The 13,508-nt window shown below is 50.9% G+C and overlaps 3 protein-coding genes across 4 annotated transcripts; 1 reads left to right on the top strand and 2 right to left on the bottom strand.

The window, feature by feature from the left end:
* Window positions 1–576: 576 nt before the first annotated feature.
* On the bottom strand, window positions 577–4,063 carry mrpl1 (mitochondrial ribosomal protein L1). Its single transcript, XM_053870815.1, has 9 exons — window positions 3,406–4,063; window positions 2,989–3,079; window positions 2,256–2,511; window positions 1,925–2,008; window positions 1,783–1,854; window positions 1,108–1,219; window positions 934–1,034; window positions 791–872; window positions 577–717 (listed from the first exon to the last, which is right to left on the bottom strand). The coding sequence occupies exons 1-9, from the start codon at window positions 3,497–3,499 to the stop codon at window positions 623–625; spliced, it is 987 nt and encodes a 328-aa protein (XP_053726790.1). The 5' UTR covers window positions 3,500–4,063; the 3' UTR covers window positions 577–622.
* Window positions 4,064–4,075: 12 nt separating this feature from the next.
* LOC128762404 (spermatogenesis-associated protein 17-like) lies at window positions 4,076–5,017 on the bottom strand. Its single transcript, XM_053870639.1, has one exon. It carries the CDS (start codon window positions 5,015–5,017, stop codon window positions 4,076–4,078), a length of 942 nt encoding a protein of 313 aa, XP_053726614.1.
* A 927-nt stretch (window positions 5,018–5,944) lies between these two features.
* cnot6l (CCR4-NOT transcription complex, subunit 6-like) lies at window positions 5,945–13,162 on the top strand. Of its 2 annotated transcripts, XM_053870715.1 has the most exons (12): window positions 5,947–6,363; window positions 7,201–7,322; window positions 7,594–7,780; window positions 7,850–7,935; window positions 8,448–8,537; window positions 9,094–9,162; window positions 9,274–9,431; window positions 9,509–9,663; window positions 9,726–9,877; window positions 10,070–10,297; window positions 10,356–10,558; window positions 12,648–13,162. In XM_053870715.1, exons 1-12 carry the CDS (start codon window positions 6,323–6,325, stop codon window positions 12,858–12,860), a joined length of 1,704 nt encoding a protein of 567 aa, XP_053726690.1. In that variant the 5' UTR covers window positions 5,947–6,322; the 3' UTR covers window positions 12,861–13,162. The 2 variants fall into 2 exon arrangements, with proteins under 2 accessions (XP_053726691.1, XP_053726690.1); XM_053870716.1 differs by lacking the exon at window positions 10,070–10,297 and having other exon boundaries at window positions 5,945–6,363.
* Window positions 13,163–13,508: the final 346 nt, after the last annotated feature.

Raw genomic sequence — 13,508 nt, 5'->3', positions numbered from 1 at the left:
AGTTATGTGTTCTAGTGTAAATGGATTTTCATTCTATTTCATTTCGAATACATTCAAAATAATACTTCTGATTTGACCAGCCCCGCGCTATCTAGGACACCTTCCGGGATTTCGTTCCATTGAAGCGGTCTTGCGAAGTCCTAACGTTGTTACTTGTGTTTCACCTCAAACCGTCGAGTGGCACGCTCAACTATAACTACGGTGTCCGTGCTACCGTCGGTGTCAGGTCTTTTGTCAGCTCCGAGGGTGAACAGCGCCCCCTAACGATTTACTGACAAACGGGACTCACTCCTCACCTTGGCCCGGTATGCTGCAAGAGGTGGGGGGCAGGGACACCTCGCCGGTGGACCACTTTTACACACGACGCGATAAAGATCACTCAAACCAAGTAAAGGTCTTCAAAGAGAAGCTCGTGGATTACTCTTATCATTGATACTAGATACGATTTTAGCCGGGAAGTCATCAATGCAGACGTGTTCCAGCTCCACGTCTCTTGCTTTTCTTTGCCGTTTTGCGGCTACAAACTCATCCACCGTCAGCTGGGTCAGCTCCAGACAAAGGTTTACAACCTCTTGAGTCAGACACAAAAACTTTATTGACACAGAGATAGTGAAACATGAAGTCACTGCTCGGCTGATTCTGGCAGAAGCTCCTGGCAGTTGAACCACAGACCTTCGCTGGTGTGGCTGGCGATCACGCCCCGCTGGATGAACGGACCTGCAGGGAGAGAGCAGCTGTTGTGGAGCTGAACTGTGACCACCAGGGGGCGGTAGAGATCTTAGTCATATACCAAAGTGTGCTGGTCGGTGTGAAGCCACGTCGGTCAGAACCGTCTCAAGGTTCTCCAGGATGTGGTCCTGAGGGAAGTCCAGCTGTAGGGACAAGAGAAGTTTGGTCATCTGGAGCGTCTCTTCAGTCGGCCCATCAACGCACCATGGCGATCTGAGTGCGAATGTAGCAGCCGTCCTCCACCATGTACTCGTGACCCGTCCTGAACAACCGCACCATCTTAGGAATGTTGATTCCAACAGAACCTGAGAGACAAGAGACATAACATGATGAGTGGTCACGACAGGGGGTTAGTGAGACAAATGGCCAGTGTCTCGCCTCTGTTGCTCTTTGGAAACTTCTTCCTCAGCTTGTTCTTCAGTGGTGTGAGTTTGGACAGCATGTCGGGAACAGCCACAAAGAAGTCGGCATCCACCTCATCATCCAGGATCTGCAGTAAAGGGAGACACACCAAGTGTGAGGGAGATAGAGATGATCCAGGTGGGTCGGATCTGCACATTCTGACCCGAGAAACAAAAACCACTGAAGCTCAAGCGACCAAGAAGGGAAGACCAGCAGAACCAGAACTCTGCTTGATTCTCGGGTCGGGCAGATCCCGAGCTGTGTGACTCCCCCCTTCAGTTAAAGGTTAACCGGTCACAAGACCATTTTAATGTTTTGGAGATTAAAGGTATTCGGACATTGATGCAGTTGTTGTTTGAAAAATCAACATTTCCTACATTTCAGGAATGTTGAAATAATTTGTGATTCCACTCACAGCCACACTAGAGCTTGTGTTACCTCAAACAAGACCTTGTTTAACATGACTGACACTGCATTATCCTCAGTCACTTTGTGGCTCACTTTTCAGATGAGTGCCAGCAGACAGGCTGACCTGGAGGTGGACACCACCATGGACCTGCTGCTTCTACTAGAACCCTTTCCTAGAACCAAGTCCAAAAGTGAAGAGTGATGGTGTTCTGAGGTAGAGAAGAGATTCAGCAATGGCCTGACCTGCTGGATCAAGTCGGCTCCTCCAGCAAAGGCGGCTCCGTTCTGTAGAGCGACTTCCACCTGAGCGGGATCCTGCAGAGGAGCACAATCAGTGAGCAGGTGAGAGTGCAGAACCTCACTGATCCAGAAATGAAACCAAGACCTCAGTGAAGACCGCGACTCTGTTGGCCTCACTGGAGAATGGGTGTGGAAGGGTGACGGTGCTGACGAAGGCGTCCACTGTTTTCTGAGGAGAGAAGATGCCTGATCAGCTCCATGTTCACCTCTGGAGATTTTCTGCCTCCAGTGTTTTCAACTCTGGAGGAAGAAGATAAAACTCTTCTTGGATATGCTTCAGTGAGTGATGTGAGCTCCAGTTTCCATCAGAAGAAAATATGAAACAGTCAGGACTTTCATCTGTTCATGAGACATTAAGTTGGTAGTGCAATGCTGACTTTGCTTTTGAGCACCGACCAAACCATCTAGTGCCTCACCTTCTTCTCTAGCTTCATGTCCAGCTTCAGGTCCACGTACAGCGGCTGGTGTGCCGGCGTGAAGTCCAGCAGCTGGTAGCTCTTCAGCAGGTCAATGGCAGTAGCAGCGCTGTGGATGGTTCTCGGGTAGAACCTCTTGATGTAGACGTCGTCCACCGGCGTCCATGCTGTCCGGCCATACGGTTTGTGTCGACCAGCGTCATCGATGACCCTCTTCTCCTTCTTCACCGCCTTCTCTTCCTCCTTCTGTTTGAGCCTGAGATACCACAGAAGAAGCCTCAGAGGAGCACAAGGTTCTGCCACTCTCAGATGCTGGACACCACGGCCACATCATCACAGCTGTGACAGCTCGTCTCACTGAACCCACCATGGTTGCATCACCACAGGTGGAACATTAAAATGGTTTGTTGTGAAAACCTAGTCACTGATTTCAACGCAATACGGCAATAAGGAAAAATAATCATTACATTTCAAATGTTTTGATGTGGAAAAGACAAAAAGAGAGAGACACTGGAAAGGTTCTACCTCTAATTCGAGGACCAGGTTCTTCTTTCTCACTCTACAATCCTATTTCATTACAATAGGAATCAAGTCTAAGTTTAACAGTTGATGAAGGTCTTTTCCAGAACGCAGCCTTGATCCTCCCCTCTTGTCCTGATCCAGGACGTCACTCATGAGAGTTTGCACCGCAGCAACAACTCAGGAGTCACAGAAAACAAGCCCCAGAGCTCACCTCGGCGCTGACAGACCTCTGACCAGTTGGTTCCTAAGGGGCCAGTGTGAAGGTCCGGGACTCAGCAGCTGCCTCGGACATAGTTCTAGGACTGGAGAGACAGAAACACAGAAGTCCAGGAGCAGAATTGACAGTCCGATAGCTACTGCAGTGATAGTGTGACGTTTATAAAGCACTGGTCTCAGCCACCAACTTCAGACGACCTCAGTGCCATAACCGTTAGCACTTAACACTAAAGAATGCACCGCAACAGGACTACAGGAGACGTGAAGTCGAACGTGACTGGTACGTCATTTCTGATCGGAACAACATGCTAATACACAACGTTGCCTCGTGAAGCACAAGGACTCGTCTTGTAAAAAAACGACATTTAGAAATAAATGTGTCTAGTTTAACCCAACAAAACAAACCACTGACCTCTCCAAGCAGTCCGCGCATGAGCGGCCATGTTCGCGACGAAGCTTGTCCGTGTGGAAACACTGGCGAGAACAATGGTTCCGCTCAACATCATCTGTCAACTGTCCTTCGGCTGACTGAGTGTCCAGTTTTTTTTTCCTTTTCAGAACATACGTGCGATCTTGTTGTTCTTAAACAGTATATTTATTATTGTGCTGGTTGACGGATCGTCATTACACAGGTTGATTTGACTTCACCGCAAGTGTTCCACCAGATGACGCGGTGTGTTATGGACGACCCCTAGAGGTTGCAAGTAGCTGTCGATGTTGCAAATGTTTTTATTGAAAAGAGTTCTCAGAGAGCAGTTCAACTTCTTTATTGACAGATTAATTCGGAGTGGATTTGTCCTTGGAGATACTGAGGTTTGCATCTAGTCAGAGCTGTGGGTCCACTTGGTGTGGGACTCGAAATGCTTCTCCAGGTTGGACTGGATCCTTGTCCGTCTTGTGAACCTGCGTGCTGGCTGGACACTGAGCACTCATTTAGCTCCCTTGTACCCCGTGGCAGAACAGTGGTCCACAGGCGACCTGGCAGCCCTCTCAGCACATTGGACCACTGAATTAAAATGTGTCATCCTCTGAAAAAAGTGCGGGAGAACAAACATCTTCAGCAGCTTCTCCAGAGCTCTGGACTATCTGCAGGTCCTGGTCAGGTCTGGCGGAACCAGAGTGTTGCCATTGAGGCACAGAAGTTTGGTTTCCTTCCCTTCGCTGAGGATCGTAGCCTCGTGCTGTTGAAGCTCTTTCTGGGTCCACCTCAAGCTCCTGTAGGTGGACTGGAGTTGCGATGTCAGCTCGGGCAGGCAGATACGCTGCTCCCACACTTCCCCTGGCTGCGGGCGAGGACCCTGCTTCATCGTTGCTGGTGGCGGAGGGAGTCCGTTCTTCAGGGAGCGACTAGTCTTGAGACATGATGAGCCCGGGGAGATGCTGGCTGTTCGGGCAGCTTGGCCTCTGTGGGGCACCTTGGTAGGGGTCTTGTACTTCACCTGCCTTAGTAACAGCTCCATCTTGTGGGGGGCCTCTCTGAATGGGGAGTTGTAGATGCCAGCCTGTGTTTGAGTGCTGAGATGATGGTGCATGTGGTGAGCATTGTAGATCTTGGCCTTGCGTTCCTTGATCTCCTCCAGACATTCCTTCTCCCTCATGTGAAGTTCCTCCAGTTGGTTCAACTCTCTGCGCACAATTTCGTTTTTCACAGCCAGCGCCTCCAGGTAGCTCCTGCGTACGTAGAAGTTGAGGACAAACTTCCTCACAAAGTAGCCCTTCCAGGTTTTCTGGATCCTGACGGCCATCTGGTTGTAGACAATCATCTTCATGACGAAATACTGTGTCCTGATGATCTCTCTGAAGAGTGCCCGGGCTGTGAAGCCTCTCCAGAACTTCTGGATGATGGTGGCCTTCCTGTGCAGATGTCGCAGGTAAGACCGAATCCTGCTGGCTCGAAACCAGCTCTGGATCTGGGTGGCAGCATGGATCTCTTTCACTCTGTTGTCCTCTGCCAGGCAACTTCTGACAAAGAAATGAGTTTGAAATTCATTCACTTCGCTGTTGATTTTCAGCAGATCCGCCATGACCAATCACAGTCCTGAGGCTGACCCTCCACCTCCGTTTTATACTGTCCTGCGTATCATCTCCAGTTCTTGTTCAGGAGCTCATCCATCGCATCTTCACAGCCTGCTCCAAGGTCACGTTGCCATGTTCGGACCGAGACATGGCTGCTTGTTTATACCTGAACTGATGATATCACAAAGGACCACTGGTGGTGTCAAGACAAGGATCTGTCTTTGGTTTCAAAGACCTCAGGTTCCCACCTCTGGGTCCCAGACTTTGATCAGAGAAGTCTCCGTCCTGCCAGGACACTGTGAGCCAGTCGGCCTTGTTCTGTTCTGGCTCACTGGGGTGCACTGATGTGAGCGCCATGAGATCATCACAGTCAGCTGATTGACATGACAGAACTATGCAGATCTTCAAATGCATACTCTTATACTAATATTATTCTTTTCAGTTGAAGTCGATAGATAGATAGATAGATAGATAGATTAACTTTAGCCTGTATCGATCCTTAACAATGGTTTGATGAATCAGAATGCGTTGAAGAAAGTCGCTCTTTACATCTCTGTTACTTGCCAGTAATAAAGATACGAAGAGAACCTTCTTGAATCATTTGAAAGTCAACACAGCCGACCTTCGTTTTGTTTATTTAATTATTTATTTTTATAGTCTCGTATGTTCGTGGGACAGAACAACAGAGACACCAGACGACGGACATGTGGAGCGTGGAAGGGGCGCGCGCAGCGAGCGGAAGTGTCGTTTGTTGTGCTTCCTGCGCTCGTGGGACGTTCAGGAGCAGACGGCTGCTCAGCTGTGCCTGCATGTCTCCTCACTCTCACCAGCTCGTCCTCTGCTGCCCCCGAATGAAGGTAACGCTCGTTAGCTTCGGTAACGCTCGTTAGCTTCGCTGCGAAAGTGTTAAAAGCTTGGTGGAAGTTCTTCGAACGTAATTCGGGGGAGAACCCTCAGCTCCGACACCGGAGACTCTCCCTCCCCCGCGGGCTGGCCCGATCTCGGGCAGCGGTCGCCCCAGGGCCGCCTGCAGCTGTACTCCAGCGGCGTGCTTCGGGTCGACTCGAATCACGGAAGTTTGTTGACGTCAGGTGTGGCAGCGGCTTCGTCCACTCGTCCCAACCGTCCCTCGCTTCTGGCACCTGTTGTCGGTTAGACGGAAGTTGGATCTTATTTATCTGTTTACAGACGAGCACTCAACAACAATATCAACTACATACCCGCTTGTTCCAAGGCTGTCGGGTTCAACTGCCTTCAAAGTGAAGAAAGGTTTTTGAATTGACGTTACAGCCCACCCGTGAAGGAAGGTAGGAATGAAGGAAGAAGGCTCACACGGCAAACTGTGTTTATCGAAGTAAGTGCTGTAGTCGCTGGCTGGAGTGAATTTTAGTTTAATCACTGTCTTGTAGTTGGATCAGGACATGAGTTTGTCCACACCTTCATAAGGTTGTTACTCTTGTCCTCAGTGTTCGTGTTTGGTCCACCCAGATCTGAATCATTATCAGAAGGCTTTAGGTTTATACCCCATCCCTGTCCCGTCTGGCTCTCAGTTGCTCTTTGTGATGTTGTTGAGGGTTTATTGTTTGTTGTTGTTGTCGTTGTGGTCAGAGGTTCAGCCCCCCACATCAGCAACATTGTCAGTCGGGTTGTGTATCGGGTGGTGCGATACATATCCCGATACTGGAGTGACTTGGGAAGACTGACTACAACTACAACTCAAAATGCAAACATGTACTCAGCAGTAAAGTGATCACTAAACTAAAAGTAATTTGTTTGTGCCTGTTGACTTGCAATTCAGTTGGCACTCTTCGTATCTGTATTGCTGTCCAGTTCCTTCAGGGTCCTGTCGCATGTCCCCATCTGGTGCACTGACCCATGTGTGTTGGGGGAGGGGGAGTCCTCACTGGGCTGCAGGCGGGTCGCTGATCTGGCTTCAGATATTTGTGAGAGAGTAAACACATTATGTAACACATGTGTGACCTCAAGAGCTCTCTTTTCTGAACACAAGAGCCAGCCACTGGGACCTGATACAGACTGTCACACACCACATTTGTTGATGTGTGGGACAGCACGACCTGCAAGGCGTTTCAGAAGTGGTGCTGGACACTAAGCCCTGGAGTGTCCGTCTGGTGCGAAAATGTTTGAGTCTCTGAAGTGATCTGGTCAGTCATGTGGTCTGGTGTGCTTCCAGGTTTCCCGGGATGCCCAAGGAGAAATATGAGCCTCCAGACCCGCGCAGATGTTACAGCATCATGTCGGCCGAGGACGTGGCCAGCGGGAAGAAGAGCCAGTGGGCCGAGCTGGAGATCTCTGGTCAGTACTTGACTGATGGTTACACCTAGGGGGGAAAGAGGTGGGGTACAGCCAGGTGAGTCAGGGAACCTAAGAGCTTTTAATTCAAATGAAAGTCAGTCGTCACAAAGAGCCTACATGGCGGTTCTTTAATCAGCAGGGGGCAGTAGAGAGTATGTGCTTGTGGCCAATGGCTCACGTGACTCACCTGTCAGTTGAAGTGAGAGTTTTTCGGAGAGAGGTCGCCCTCTAGTGGTCAAAATATAGCATGACGCGCTTGGTTTTGTTTCAGGTCGCGTGCGGAGTCTCAGCAGCTCACTGTGGACGCTGACCCACCTGACGGCGCTGCACATCAACGACAACAACCTGACCCGCATCCCGCCCGAAATCTCCAGACTGCCTCACCTGGTCTACCTGAACCTGTCGTCCAATAAGCTGCGCAGCCTCCCGGCTGAGCTGGGGCGCATGGTCTCTCTCAGGTGGGTTCTGGCCCTGACCCTCAGACCCAACCCCTCCCCGAGGTTGATGTGTGGTTCTTGTTTTCACAGGGAACTTTTGTTGAACCACAATCTGCTGAGAGTTTTGCCCTATGAACTCGGGAAGTTATTCCAGCTACAGACTCTCGGGCTCAAGGGTAAATGCACACACATATTTGGCTCTCCCATGAGGACCTCTCATTGCCGTAACCCTTTCCCCGGCCTCTCCCCCTAAACCTAACCATCCAAAACACATGGCTTACCTTAACTAGGACTCTGAACCAAACTGAAACCCGGTCATAATGACCCAGTTATAAATCTAAAACTGAGGCTTTACTCTGTGGGGTCCCCATAAGGTGGTGTGTTTTCAGGAATTTGTCCCCACAAGGATATTTATACAAGCGTACACACAAACGCACACATACGTTTGTATTGCTATCCCTGTGGGGACATTGTGAGGTTTCTCTTTGACGTAACCCTTTCTCAGCCTCTCCCCTTAAACCTAACCAGCTAAAACACATGGTTCACCTTAACCAGGACTCTGAACCAAACTTAAACCTAATTGAGGTTTGGACCTGTGGGGACCTTTGTCGCCACAAAGACATAAGGTCCCCATGAGGCAGTATAAACAAACTCACTCCTTTCCTCCTGACTGTATGTCTGTGTCCAGGGAACCCTCTGTCCCAGGACATCCTCAACCTGTACCAGGAGCCAGATGGAACCAGGAAGCTGCTCAACTACATGCTGGACAACCTGGCAGGTGAACATGGCTTGGGTCAAACACACATAGACACTAATGCACAGACACGTTTGTTTTGTTATGTTTGTAACCCGAAACCAAACGTAAACCTAATTATGATAAACTGCATTTACTGACGTTTTAAGCCTCTAAACCTTGTGAGACAGGCCAAAATGTCCACACGAAGCAAAATGTGACAAACCAAAATGGTTGCTTGTCACAAGCATGGCAAAACATGCTCACACACACACACACACGTGTCTATCTTAGTGAGGACCGTCATTGACATACATTGACATACACTGACATACATTGACATAATGCTTTCCCCAGCCTCCCTAAACTTAACCATCTAAACAAACGGCTAAACCTAACATTTACTCTTTACCAAACTAAAACCCAATTATAATAACCTATGTATTTTGGAGTTTTAACCCTCAGAGTGAGACAAAGTGAGGACCAGCCAAAATGTCCTCACTTTGCAGAAATGTCCTCACTCTGTTGATTAAAAACTCATACAGGTTCTCACAAAGATAGAAGTACAAGAACATACACTCACCAGTGCCATGCTCTGCAGTTCACCCTGAGCAGCTGCCCCAGAGGCCCTGGATTAGCCTGAAGGAGCGAGACCCGATGACGCCCACAGGTCTGTAGTTTGTGTAGCTAGGTGCCAAGTTCAGAAGGATAATGTGGTGCGACCCAGACACCCATGTGTTGGAGTGGGTGAGTTTTCCAGTGTGATTGTGCTCCCCTGCAGCTGCCTTCACCGTCATGTGCTACAATGTCCTCTGCGACAAGTACGCCACCCGGCAGCTCTACGGTTACTGCCCCTCCTGGGCACTCAACTGGGAGTATCGCAAGAAAGGAATCATGGAGGAGATCACCAACTGTGACGCTGACATCATCAGTCTGCAGGTGGGCCAGCGACCTTTAGGGTCTGGCTAAGCCCCTGCATGGGATGTGACCACTCACGAAGGCGTTTATATGGGCAGGAAGTGGAGACGGAACAGTACTACACTATGTTCCTGGACACGCTGAAGGAGCGCGGGTATGACGGCTACTTCTGCCCCAAGTCTCGGGCCAAGCTGGTGTCAGAGCAGGAGAGGAAGCACGTGGATGGCTGCGCCGTTTTTTTCAAGACCCAGAAGTGAGCGTTCGCTGTGACTGACGTCTGAGAGGGTCCCCACTGGTCCGTGCTCTGCCCTGCAGGTTCACGTTGGTGCAGAAGCACACGGTGGAGTTCAACCAGGTGGCCATGGCCAATTCTGAGGGGTCTGAGGTCATGCTCAACAGGGTGATGACCAAAGACAACATTGGGGTGGCGGTCCTGCTGGAGGTCAACAAGGACATCTTCACTGGAGGTGAGTCACTGCTGTCTGCCGACGCCTTCTCTAGGAGGAGTTTAGAAAGAAAGAATTTGTGTTAAACACAGGTACAAAAGCTTTGTGTAAACTTGGAACACTTGTTTATTATGTCCGCCCGTCCAGTCCGCTCCAACAGGTCTGTGAAGTCAGAGGCAGAGCCTCCATCTAGACATGTCTGTGTGTTCCCAGGAGTGACGCCGCCGCCAGAGAGGCAGCTCATCCTGGTCGCCAATGCTCACATGCACTGGGACCCGGAGTACTCGGACGTCAAGTTGATCCAGACCATGATGTTCCTGTCGGAGCTGAAGAGCATCGCTGAGAGGGCCATGGACTCTGTGGCCACTGGCTCGCCTACCTCAGACCCCTCTTCCATCCCCATCGTTCTATGTGCTGATCTCAATTCGCTGCCCGACTCTGGTACTCGGTCACGTTGTGGCTCGCTCCCCAAACCTTTACTGACGTTGTCCACCCACAGGTGTGGTGGAGTACCTGAGCAACGGGGGTGTGGCTGACAACCACAAGGACTTCAAGGAGCTGCGCTACAGTGAGTGTTTGACCAACTTCAGCTGCAACGGGAAGAACAGGCCGCCAGACGGGAGCATCACTCACAGCTTCCAGCTGAAGAGTGCCTACCACAGCAGCCTGATGCCGTACACCAACTACACCTATGACTTCAAGGTACCGTCCTGTCAGTTTCACTCACGCTGCACGATTTTGAAATCCTGTGAGCGAGCTACTGAGCAAGCCAGAGCGGAGTGTTATCTGTTTACTAAATTTTACTGACTGAACAGGGAACGAATAGTGGTTGAGTTTGACTGACATATCACTGTCCAGTCTGTTCCAACAATGTCTTGCGTTTCACATGTGAAACATGAAAATGTTTGTTGTTGTATTGATTGAGTCCGTGTGCAGGCGGGTTGAGCTCTGGTCAACTCGGATCTGTGATGGCGGAACACCGACTGGATGGTTTCGGCTGTTCTGGTGGTGCTTGTGCCCCAGGGTCCGAAGACGAGGGGACGGCACACTGAAGAGGAGAGCCTCATGAAGTAACAATAGCAGAGCTGATCTCAGACAGATGAACTCAAGACGACGATAAACGTGGCTTTATTTTTTTGTCAACAATATTCCAAACAGAAAAACATGTTTTTTTGCTGAGGTAACCGGAGTTCCCGGAGTAAACCCTCGTACATGAGAAGAAGCCAACCAGAAGCTTGCGTTGTCTTTAGGTTCTTTCTCAGCCATACAAAGAGTTGGACCTCTGGAACTCAGGGCTCTGTCTGCTCCGTCGGCTCCTGCACTGACTCCTGGCTCTGGGGTGCAGGAGGAGTGGAGCTTCAGGGTAAACGTCATCAATAAAGCAGATGATGTCCTTCGATTGTCGTCCTTGGACTTGTGCTGCATTCAGTCTTTCTCTCTGAGCGGACCCGGAATTAGCTGGCCATGGGCTGGATCAAGGCAAGTCTGTCGGTGTGGGACGAGACCTCCGGCCCAGGCTGTGGCTCAATGGTTTCCACCGTCAGACTGACCTCCTGGTCGGAGACCTGCACATGGTCCAGGCTGATTTGCAACGTCTTCTCCCGCACGGCCTGCAGCTCGGCCATCAGCTTCTGCTGCCGCAGCAGCTGGTCCTGCTTGATCTCGGCCACCTTCCTCAGAAGGTCCTGCTGCATGGACACGGTGTCGTTCTGCATGTCGGCCGTGTCCTGGGCAATCTTCTGGTGAGTGGCGGTCTGCATTGCCACCAACATTTGGATGAGGCCCAAGTTCTCACTGTTGGACTTGCTGATGTTGTCCAGTCTCTGCTGGACGTCCTCCACCTGTTGGCCCACACTCTGACATGGTTTGCTGCCCTCTGGCGGTGACAGCTGGGAGGGCTGTGGCTCCTCCTCAGCCACCTTGGCTCTGGGCGTGTTCCTCTGTTCCAAACCCTCTTTTTTCACCTCCTTCGCCAAGCCTGCAGGGTTTCTGGTCCGACTGCCTGAGTGTCTCGGATTGTGCATTTGTCGAATTCGTGGCAGCAGAGGGGGCAGCCACTGAGCCTGCTGGTTTCCGGGGTACAGGGCCGGGTAGCTGAGGTGTCTGGCCCCGCTGAGCAGCGGCTGGGTCCCAGGCTGCATGGGTTGGGCTCCCATGTACATGGGTCGGTTCCCTGGGTGCATCTGTTGCGGCTCGGGGAGCAGCGATGTCATCCACGGCTGTGTGGGTCGGTTCCCGTTCTGCACGGGACGGCTCTTTTTGTGACCGTGCCTATTGCTGAGGTGGGAGGGCCGGCCACCCTGGTGCCGAGACCGGTGCCCGGCGTGCATCGGCGGGCGGTTGGGGTGCTGAAGGTGAGCCCTCTGGCTGGGGATCCTGGGCTGCTCCATGGGTTCTGGTCGTGGTTCTGGATGAGCTGTGGTCCGTCTCTGCGCTTGTCGAAGTTCAGTTCCCGACATCCGACTCTGACGTGTATTTATGTGCTTCGTTTGCTGACTCGGATGAGGTCATCAAGCACCTTCCCCCGTCTTTGATGGCGCCGCTGTGAACTGTCCCGGGTGAGCGATGTCACAACGATGTCATGGTGGCATCACAGCAGCTTGGCACTGCATGCCGAGGCGGTAAACAAAGTCCTTTCGACTGGAAATCTGTTACCTGGCCAGCCGTCAGGTCTGAGAGTGTAATTGCGTGTGTGAGAGAGAGCAACTGACTCGGCGACTGTGACTCATGATGGCTTCCTCTACCTCTGTATACTTGACCAATGAGTGACAGATGTGTCTCCTCCCTGCAGGGCGTCATCGACTACATCTTCTTCTCCAAGACCCGTATGAGTGTTCTGGGTCTGCTGGGCCCACTGGACCACCAGTGGCTGCTGGACAATAACATCACCGGCTGTCCACACCCTCACATCCCCTCTGACCACTTCTCCCTGCTGGCCCAGCTGGAGCTGCGGGCCCACCTCGGCACCGCCCTGAACGGGCTCCACCTGCTGGGCCACAGGTAGCCCAATGGACCCTCCCGGTTTTATACAGGACCTGTACAGCGGACTCTCACTACTGTCTTTTAAATGTCTGACTCTGAGGTTGGTTGTCTGATGAAACTGAATTGGAAGTTTCTGTTTTTGCCTTAAAAAAAAAGACGTCTGACTTTTATCAGCAAATCTTTTTAGAACCCCACGACTGGACCCAGAAAAACAACATAGGACTCTTTGTTTACACCTCAGCCGGACGTTTCCTGCTCAGTGCTGCCGAAACACACGTGTAAACATTTATTTAATTCACTGAATAAATGTTTATTTAAACGAGAGCTGATGGTGATGATGATGATTAGGAGGAAGAAGAGGGTGTCCTGCCTGCCGTCGCACTGTATTCATTAATTTTGACCAGGAGTTTCTCTGAATATTGGCTTTCTGACCGGTTTATCTTCAACAGTTTTGTGATGGTCTCTTTAGTTTGAGCTCCAGTTCTGAATCAGGTGAGAGGATTTAAGCGAGGAGCCAAGTCAAAAAAGCACTGGCTGCTTCACCTTGAGCGGACAGTTCAACTGGGTCATGTGATGCAACGCCCATCTCCATGAAGACCGTCTAACAAACCTTCAGCAGATCCTGTCCTGAGTCATCATGACGTCTGAGTTGGTTTACTTTCCTCGAGCC

The sequence above is a fragment of the Synchiropus splendidus genome, chromosome 7 (genome assembly GCF_027744825.2).
Source record: "Synchiropus splendidus isolate RoL2022-P1 chromosome 7, RoL_Sspl_1.0, whole genome shotgun sequence".
NCBI lineage: Eukaryota > Metazoa > Chordata > Actinopteri > Syngnathiformes > Callionymidae > Synchiropus > Synchiropus splendidus.
The sequence above is the reverse complement of the archived record's forward strand: the minus strand, read 5'-3'. Positions and strand labels throughout refer to the sequence as shown.